The sequence below is a fragment of the Thamnophis sirtalis genome, unplaced genomic scaffold (genome assembly GCF_051295495.1).
Source record: "Thamnophis sirtalis isolate CommonGarterSnake01/CBP01778 unplaced genomic scaffold, rThaSir2_p1.2 scaffold_6, whole genome shotgun sequence".
NCBI lineage: Eukaryota > Metazoa > Chordata > Lepidosauria > Squamata > Natricidae > Thamnophis > Thamnophis sirtalis.
Window position 1 is genome coordinate 98,933,344 of NW_028261386.1, and position 10,258 is coordinate 98,943,601.

Consider the following 10,258-nt stretch of genomic DNA (forward strand, 5'->3'; position numbering starts at 1 on the left):
CCTACAGAAGAGGTTCTAAAAAAATTTGAAACCCACCACTGATTCAATCTGACCCACTAACTTTTGTGAGATCAGTTACAGTAAGCTAGATGTACAGAAGCAGCATACATATGAAACAACCCCCCCCCTCCTATTTAGCATATTGCACACAAACAGGAATTAGGGAAATGTCCTTGAAAATTTTTTCTCCAGAGTTCAGAGCTTTTATTCAGGTCCTTCAACGTAGCTTAATAAAAATGGAGCATTGTTGACAGTTTTACACATCTACAAAAATGTCAATCAATGTATTTATTTTAATGAACAATCAGATTTATAATTTAGTAATATCATGTATCATGTCTAATAAAATAGAATATTGACAAGGAAACTATTAGAAAACTAGCCAGTTTCGCATCCTTAAAACATATTATTTTTACAATAGAGGTTCTTTCCTTGACTAAGAAATAGGTTTGGGTTATTTTCATCTGCATTACTCAATTACATTTCAATGTGTTGAAAACAAGCATCAGAGGTGGCTTCCTACTGGTTTGGACCAGTTCGGCTGAGTAGGTAGTAACTCGGCTGGACCCACGCCCGAATCAGTTCTATTGGTGGTTCCAGTATTTTGTTTCTTGCTTCTGCGTATGCGCAGAAACTTATATTTTTACTTCTGCTTATGCATGCATCAAGCGCATGCACACCTGAAACATGCGTGCACCTGAAGTGCATCCCTGAGCGAATTGGCAGTAAAAGAAGCCAGAACCCACCCCTGATAAGCATTCAGTATTTTTCCATATTAGATCATATAAAAATGTTACCAAAGAAGTTCTCATTAGGTGAGCTCTATAGTGCGCTAAATAAAACACAATGTTCATAGTGTAGAACAGCTATATTCTGTTTTTGCCTCCTTCAAATCTGGTCATAGAAGTGGTAACAGATATCCAGTGGTGAAAAAATAAAATGGGAACCATGACTTTGCAGTAATATGTAGATTAGTATTAACAATCAACAAAATTAATCTCTAAATTAAATCCGGCTGGTTTCAGTGAAATTTAGCTTTCATATAGCGTCTCCTGGGTCACACTGTAAACCGATGGTGTATCACTAATGCCTAAAGAATAATCTAGGATTTCTGGTTTATTTAACAGTGTCTAATGTCCCTATTTATACATGCTGTTAGAAAACCTGTTTATGCCATTTCTAAAAGCCTTTATGCCTTAAGAAAACAGATACAATTACCAAACTGGAAATGTAGTAATAAGCAAAATGTTCCTCTTTTAGCTCCAAAACTCAAAGTGGATTTAAATGAAATTTCATACAATCAAGGGACAATCTTAAAGACATTTCTTACAAGTAAGTCTTATTAAAATTCTCACAGCAGAATTTACTCCAGAAAAGGCATGTAGAGAACTGTGCAACTGTGCTATGAATTATTTATATTGATGGAGTATGAGGTTATGTCAATACAAATGGGAAAAATGAGAACATTTAACAGATAGCCTTTGTTAGATTTCATAGTTCAATTGCAAAAAACAATTCCAAACTGGGATTAAACATAGGATCTAGATGGTTTAGATTGTCATTATTTTACTTCTTTAAATCAATCCCTTTTAGTAGTGTTGGTATTATTTACTCTTGGGAATAAATAACAAGTACTTATTTCTATCAAATCTTAGCCCAACCTACCTCACAGGGTTGGGAAAAAATAGGAGGCCTGAGCATTCTTCCTTTCAACAGCAAGAGGAAAGAACAGCTTTATGGATTTGCACCATGAATCTGAATTGTGTGCTCATCTACAATTTTACGCACACAGAAGCCCCCCTTCATACTTCTCACTCAACGCCTGGCATATGAAAATGGGCTAAAGACAGTTGTTATTATTAAATTTGTTGTTGTTGTTGTTCTTTGAATTTATTATTCATCTTATCAATGAATGAAATGTTTGCATGGAGGGAATAAAATAGCAAGGCTTTTGAGTTAGATACTAAACCACTAAACCTGTGATGGCGAACCAATGGTAAGCATGCCGGAAGTGGCATGTAGAGTCATCTCTCTAGCTGTCGCCTGTTGCTCTTCTAGGTTCTGGCATGCACATGTGCACCAGAAACCAGAAGACCAGGTGACTGGCACGCATGTGCACACTGAAAATTGGAAGCTCAGCTTCCTGGTGCATGAATGCATGCCAGGGAATTGCTCTTTCGGTTTCCAGTGCTCTCCCGCCCGCCCGCCCGCCTGTGCACACTCCCATTTCAGCACTCAGTGCCCAAAAGGTTCGCCAACACTGCACTAAACCATACGATTTATTCCTGTGCTAACTTTTCCATAGAACTTTTAACTGAAGTTGAAGAAGTTAGAAAATGAGTGGAAGACATTCTCCTGAGTAGCAGCACCCATTTTTCTCTTCAGAAATAGAATCAGAACTAAAGCTACCCTGCAGCAGAACCATTCATCTCAAACAACTAATTCTACTTTTTCTGTGTTCTATCTACTGTAGAGAGATGTATATGTATGTATACGTATACGTAGGTATGGTGATTAAAGTGGTACAATAGGAACAAGGGAGATTAATTTCTAGTCCTCCCTTAAATATTGAAGTCAGCTGAGTGATTTTGGGCCAATGATTCCTCCTTGGCCCTTAAATCAGTGTCACTCTCTGCAACAAACCAACTGATAAACAAAATTTACTATGCATGGATAGTTTTGCTTTAAGAACTAAGCAAATATAGGGTAAGCAAGCATAGACTTCCAACCATATGGGGCAAATGCTTAAGAGAAGCATATAGATCAGGGGTGTCAAACTCAAGCCCTGCAGGCTGGATCTGGCCTGCGGGGCTATCCTGGAAACAGTGAAACAACCTGCGGTGCCTCTGCCAGCGAAGGTGGAGCCAAGGCGGGCTAAAAACTCCATTTTTGCTGGCAGAGGGCTGCAGGAGGATCCCTCCAGCCCTGCCCAGGCCACCACAGGTGCCCCTGCCCCCGCCCCCCAAGGTCAAATACAATCCTGATGTAGCCCACAATGAAATCGAGTTTGACACCCCTGATCTAAATGCATCATGTTGTAGGATATTCTGCTCAAGGTTTTGCAATAGGGCTGTGTGAAGAAGGTGTGTTCTATCGTAGGCACATTGCACTGCAGAGACAACACTCATCTGACCACATGAGAAAACTCGAGACAGGGCTGAACTGTCCTGAACTGCCTGCCTAGCTCATGACCATTCCGGCAGTCGAAGCAGTGGGATTGCTCAGGCCTGCTAGTTACAGGGAAGAATGTAATGATAACCTTACAGAATGTCTCGATTAGAGCAAAGCATATCTTCAAAGCTTTGCACAGCACTGCTGTGTGACTATTATACACAAACCTTGGTAAGTGAAGATTTCTACTTAGATTTCTTTAGAAGAAAATATATGTAGCTCACTGTTGAACTATAGGGTTCTTGATGATCTTGATTGTTTGCTTGAAGATATTTTATTACACAACCACATAGAATTATCAGTGATGATGATGTTACCTCATTGGCAGTGGTGGGTTTCTACCGGTTTTACTACCTGTTCGCTTATGCGCACGCTTTCTCTCTCACATGTGCGTGACACTTCTGCACATGCGCAGAAGCATCTAGGCGGGTGGGCAGAGCTTCCTGCCACTGCCACTACCGATCCGGCTGAACCGGTCCGAACCGGGAGCAACCCACCTCTGCTCATTGGGTTATGAAAACATCTAAAAGCAAACAACTGAAGCTCAGAAAGCACCAAGGACTCCACCTTAGAATTCTCTAAGATTTTTGTTTAGCCTAGAAGATTCCCTGCTGTGCTTTTAAAGCATAAATATGTATTGATGAGAGAAACGGAATCTGTTGAATTCTATTTCTCATGTCATTTTTATAGATTTCCATGTCAAAGATACATTCTTTTTCCTACCACTCAACTTGAATTTTAAATGTTTAGCACAAGGACATGGTCTACAATTTATGTATGGATGTGTGAGAGACAGAAGTGTTCTACAAAATCTATTTCCAACTTAATTGGAATAGGAATTTGCTAATTTGACTTATTCAAATGAGAAGCTGATAGTGGCAGCAATAGATTGTCTATATCATAGTTCTTATTCCTTTTACAATCAACTGTCACTTCACTATAATTATGACCCAACAGACAATTATGCATGCATAATAAATTTACTGACAAGCACATTTCTTTTATCTTGGACATGAAAAGACTCAGAAAAGTTAACTGATGGAACAGAAACATCTAAGCTATTCCAGCTTACATGGGGGGGAAAAGAAGAGACATATGTCAGGTAAGATAGGAGGGCAAAGCCCTAACATATGTAGACCTGACTTTTTCTTTGAAAATGCATTGCTAAGGCATATCCATCCACAGCAAAAGAGACATTCCAGAAGAATACGCCAATATGATACATTCTCTAATTTCACCCATCTAATATTCCAAGACAGATATAGGATAAGCATGAGAAAGAAATCTAAATGCTGTAGAAATCAAACTAATCTTGTCAGGACTACAGAAGTATAATGACATTTCTTGGAGTTGATAGTTCAGTTCCCTGCTATAATTTTTTTTATTTGATTTGGTTTTCTTTTTCTTTCTGTTTTTAATCCATCAGCTTTCTCTTGCTCATGACTAAATCACGTTTTAGCAGACTGTTTTATTGAGAATGCATCAATTATTTTAAGATAGTTACAGCTTCAATGTGTACATCATTGGAAGATATGAAAGACAAGGCCAGGGACAGATCATAATGGATGACCTATGTGGTCACTAAGAGTTAACACCAACTTGATGGCACACAATCAGTTTTAAGGTACTTCATTGGCAGACTCTGTGCCTCTGAGACACAGTTCTTGCTTTTTCAAGAAACTAGATCAAAAGTACAAAAGTGAGTGCAAGACTTGTGCAAACTACTATGGTTTCTTGCCCTTTATATAACAGCAGCCCAATCATATTCCCCTGAGCAAAATGATGATTATTAAGAAAAGGCTCAATTCAACAGGTATTTTTATACCATGTGTTTTACCCTGCTATAAAGATCCCATGTAGGAATTGCAGCATCTGAAATAGGGCATTACTCTGGGTAATTAATTCTGATTCCAACATCAGAGGAGGTGGAACCCTATTTTCAAACTCATACACTATTCAGGTCACCCAGAAGCCATAATATGCCAATATAAAGTGAGTCATGGTCAAAAGAAAAGAACTGTTCTATAAAGAGACCTCTGGATTGTGTGCAGATACAATAACATTTTTAATTTGAGCAGAGTAAACACTATAAAATCAGTCTAGAACAGGGGTGTCAAACTCACATTGTCACGGCGTCATCACATGACGTATTGGGACTCCCTCCCCACTTTGCGAAATCAGGCAGGGGCGTCACCAACGTGTGACACATCCGGCCTGTGGTTTTGGAGTTTGACAACCCTAGCCTACAATGTCCTGGTTTTAAATCACTACTCCAATCATAGCCACACCCACTGGAGCTTGATGTTTTCACTAGAATGATGAAACTTTCTTTACTAATATGAGGCCAAGAGGTGTCAGAATGATGAAAGCAACATTGTGGCATTGTGCCATAAGCTCCACCCCTACTGTCTGTGCATGTGACATCACAATATAGTCAAAAAGGGGCGGGTTATATCATGCATTGCAACTTTCCTTGCTTCTCTATCCAATAATGAAACCCCTAAATGAGACATTCGTTTTCTTTCAATCTTCCAAGGCAGACTCTGTGTCTACTGTAAGTACTCCAGGCAATCCTTTCAGGTAATGGCTTTTATGATAGGAAAGACAGGATATTGTTTGTTAGTTACTGCATTTAATTTATTATACAGTATTGTATAATACTGTAATACTGTATTATAAAGTATTGACCTCTCAGAAGAAAGAAACAAGCATTATGGACCACAAATGCTCAATTAATTCAATCATTCTGGCGTATTGTGATCCTTGATGGAGAGCAAGTGAGGGAGAGGGAAAACATGACATTTACCATTTCATTTCAAGTAGCAAGCTACCTTGAACCAACCTCAAGTGCTTACCTACTTCAAGAGACTATTGTAAAAGATAAAAAAAGGAGGAGAACCATGTATACTGCCTTGAGCTCCTTCAAGGAAGTAAAATGTATCAATGAGAAGTGAGGATAGGATGGCATAAAAGTTTTTTTCATGAATCAGAACTCTCTAACTCAAAGTTGGACGGACCTTAGGCTTTGTGACATTCACAAAATGCATCATGTTGCTAGAACAAATTGGATGGACATTAAAATTAACAGATATGTTGTTAAAGCAGGTTTGAGCATATTGTTTTTCTGTTTCATAGGTAAGTCCTTGTATATTAATATTACTGTTTCTGGTAAAGAAGCTGATACTGAATCTGCCAAGAAAGAAAAGACGTAAAATCTGCATTTAAATTTTATAGGTGTTGCTAAACATTGGGAAACCTAGTTCATTTGGAAAAGTAGAAAACAGCAACATGGGTAACAACATTGTCAAGACATTATTTCTCTCACATTATTTTTGCCTCAATGACCAAGGCTTAAATTGAGATGCCTGGAAATTGTGGAGGTCTGGATAGGTAACCAGAGACTTTTGCAGAACCCTGGTGAGATGGAGCGGCTGTGGGTGAGGAACCCCTCTGTACCTAGGAGTTTATCATTTTTGGTCTTAGATGGGACTGCACTACCCAGGCAGATCTGGTGGACAGTCTAGGTGTCCTCCTGGATTCACAGCTCTTGCTTGAAGAGCAGGTGGCAGTTGTGGCTAGGAGGGTCTTTGCTCAACTGCACTTTGTGCATCCATTATGACCTTTCCTCGATAAGCAGGTACTTTGCTCTGTCACTCACACCCTGGTAACTGGTAATTCCCATCTGGAATACTGCAATGTAGTCTACATGGGTCTTCCCTTGAAAATTACCTGGATACTTTAGTTGGTATAGATTACGATCACATGAGCAATATTGGGAGTTCCAAGGATGTTGCATTTAACACCTCAGCTGTCCAAGCTGCATTGGGTGCCAGTTTGCTTCCAGAACCAATTCAAGATGTTGATTATGACTTTTAAAGCCCTACAGGCCAAATCACCTGACAAGTCATCTATTGCCCATTATATTGGATGGTCCCACTCGGTCAGGCAGGACGATAGGCTGCAGATCCCAGCAGTTAAAAATTTTCAACTGGCAGGAAGAAAGCCTTCCCTGCCATTGCCCCTGGCCTTTGGAACATTCTTCCCCCAGAGACACTTTCTTGGCCTTTTGGAAATGCTTGAAGAGTTGGCTCTGCCAACTCACTTGGGGATAACAGAGGAGCACGCAACCATAGTGATGGTTAGCGCTCTGAAGTCCTTCCCTTGCCTTTTGAATTTTAATTATTTCATTCTTATTTTTAACTGTTTTATTGTAATGTTTATTTATAGGTTTTTATGTTTTTGTGATTATTTATACACCACCCAGGGCCACTATGAAGGAGAAGGGCAGTTCTAAGTATGATACATCAAAAAACTAATAATTCAAGAATGAACTTCTCAGAGATACCCAACTGGCACCAGCATTACAACTTTAAATTAGAATTAAGTTTCAAGGATTGTTATCCACTGTCTTAGATTGCTCGCCAACTTTATCCTTGGCTGTCTTTTAATTTGCCATTCCCATTGTTTTTTATACTTGTACTTTTGTTTCAATATTTTGTTATTGTTGTTTATTAGCCTGGAATCAATTGGATCTAGGGCAAGTTATAAAGTTTTTGAATAAATAAATGGTTGGCAAATCAGGTGACAAATTGTTAATTGCATTATTACCTATTCAGGTCCCAGGAAAAAATAACTGAATAATTGAGAATGAACTTCTCATTAGTCACTGATGAGAAACCAAACTCCCCCCCCAAAAAAAGTTATAGATGAAAAAGTCTATTAAAATCAGTTTCCATTCATTGTTTTCACCATCATCTTATGATCGAAGGTCCATGGGCCCACCTGATCTGTGCACATTGTTTTTTGCCATCACAGAATATCAAGTTTGGGATGAACTTTTTAAAAATTAATGTACTCCTTCCCCTAGATTACAAATATATCAGTTTGACTCCTGCACATTAGAATCAAATATAGGTTCCTATTCCTATCATAAGTTTGGAATGGAATATCATTGACATCAAAGGCAATTTGAACCCATTATGATGATGTCAAACATATAGACTGCAGCACTATGGTGGATTCAGGTGAGCATCTTAGCCTACCCTACCTTCCCCCCTCCCCATGAGTTAAAAACCTTTACCTGCTTTGGTCCCAGTTGGCAGCAAACAGCACCAGGATCTTCCTGCCATAATGATCAAGGTTGGCCAACCCTCCTGGGAAGCCATCCTTGAGTGCTTGCTTGATGCCTGGATCAGTGGCTTTGAAGCTCTTGAACATATCAAGGTTCTGCTGACGATATTCAAAGTATTGGGCCAACAAGCGAAACGCTTCAAAATGCTGGAACTTTCTGGCCCGCAAGAAGCGAAGAATAAAGGCATCATCTGTGCGTAGAAAGCCAATGTCCGGTCGGGTAATCACCATGTCCCGAACTTCTTGGATGTCCTGGTGCAGAGTGTCTGGGTTCTCATTCAGTTCCAATCGGGCCTTCTCCAGGGTCTCTGGGGACAGACCTGCCTGCAAATGAGTCATTGTGCCACTTGGTCCAATAGTGGTGGTTCTACTACAGAAGAAGGGGTGGAACCTCCAAACTGCCACGAAGCCTGAAATCCGTTCTATTGTTTTAATTTATGAAACCCTCTCTTCCATTTCTAGTATCTAACAAGTTAGGTAATTCTTTGCTGCCAATCTCTCCAACACTAATGCCTAATATGATTCAATTAATATATGGGCCTCAATCCCAATCTACCCTTTCCATATCCTAATTAACTATACACACACTATACTGTTGCTCTGCTTTCCTTTTTCAGCACCAAATCCCACCCTTCCAACATCTGTCCTCCGCTTGAAGCTGCAGCAAAACTATAACTCACATATAATTGAACCCAATTACTCTCCTTCTGCAGCAATTGCCTGTTGATGGCTAGAAATAATGGCTCTGACAGGGCCCAAGTAGAGAGAATGGAGCTTCCTCCTTCCCATTCAGTAGTGGTTTAAACAACCGGATGAGCAAAAACAACAACACCCCACTAAAATAAAATGCCTTGATCAGCAGATACAGATCAGCATTATGATGCCAGCAAGAACAAGGCCAAACAGCCGTACAGTGACTTTGCCTGGAGTGCAGAAGGGGTTGAGGTAATTAATTCCTCCACCACAGGGACAGGCTAATATTTTCCACCCACTTCTACCTGCAAATTAGAGATCTTCACCTTGCCGCTGCTGAAATAGCTAAACAACTGCAATTTCAATAAATACAATCTAATTCCGAGCTTTCAGCAAAGGTGGTTTTTCCCCCTGCCTCTCTCACTCTCTCTGAGCCATTCCTGTATAGCATTTAAAAATCAATGCGTGGTAGGGTTCAAGAGGCATGTGCTGATCAGCTGGATAAGTTGGATTATTGTATCTAATCAATTAGCTGCTTCTTCAGATACACACCCTCCCCCCAAGCTTTTTAATCTCCGGAGCAGGGGACGGATTTCCACCCCCTTGTCCACTTACACAGTGACCTCATCTAGTACCAGCAAGCTGCCGTCCGTCCCTCTCCTTCGCCTCTAGAAAAAGGGGGACGGGAAAGATCGGGGAGAGGCCGGGGGTGAAATCTGGATCTTTTTCACTCACTGACGGAGCAGGTCTGGTCGCCTCGCAGGGATCCAAGCCATCCGCCGGAAGAAAGGCATTCAGAGACAAAAAGGAACAGCCAAGTAATGCCTACCAGCCAAGCAGCCAACAAACATACACCAGGCAATGCGGCACCTTCCGGCATCCATCAGCCGAGGCAGTAACTCCTTTGGATGGGAGGCAGAAGAGGCAGCGGGAGCAACCGATCGATCAAGGACGGGCCTTTGGGCTCAGGGCTCCCCTCTTCTCTCCCGTCCACTCCCCTTCCCCCCCTTCCGCAATGGTGGTCCAGGCATCAGGGCGTGGAGGCGGCGTGTCCTCCTCGCTGGTCTCTTCGGGGGCGGGCTGGCGGGGGGGGGGAGATGCAGAGCTACTTGCCAGAGGAAAGGTGAAGCTGGGCGGCCGGCGGCAGCCGAGAACCTCCCCGCTACCCGCCCGTCTTTGTGTTCCTGCAGGAGCGGCCGGTGACTTCTGCTGTGGCTCAGCCTGGTGATGGATGCGCCGCTTCCAGCAGGTCTACGTCAATCAA

At 41.2% G+C, this 10,258-nt stretch overlaps 1 protein-coding gene across 1 annotated transcript in view; it reads right to left on the reverse strand.

Moving 5' to 3' along the window:
- Window positions 1-9,997, reverse strand: part of CLVS2 (clavesin 2) — a 54,796-nt gene extending 44,799 nt beyond the window's left edge. Inside the window, exon 1 of the mRNA XM_014055285.2 lies at window positions 8,252-9,997. Within this exon, the coding sequence (XP_013910760.1) occupies window positions 8,252-8,640 (389 nt within the window). The 5' untranslated portion in view covers window positions 8,641-9,997. The remainder of the gene's footprint in view (window positions 1-8,251) is intronic.
- Between the last annotated feature and the right edge of the window lie 261 nt (window positions 9,998-10,258).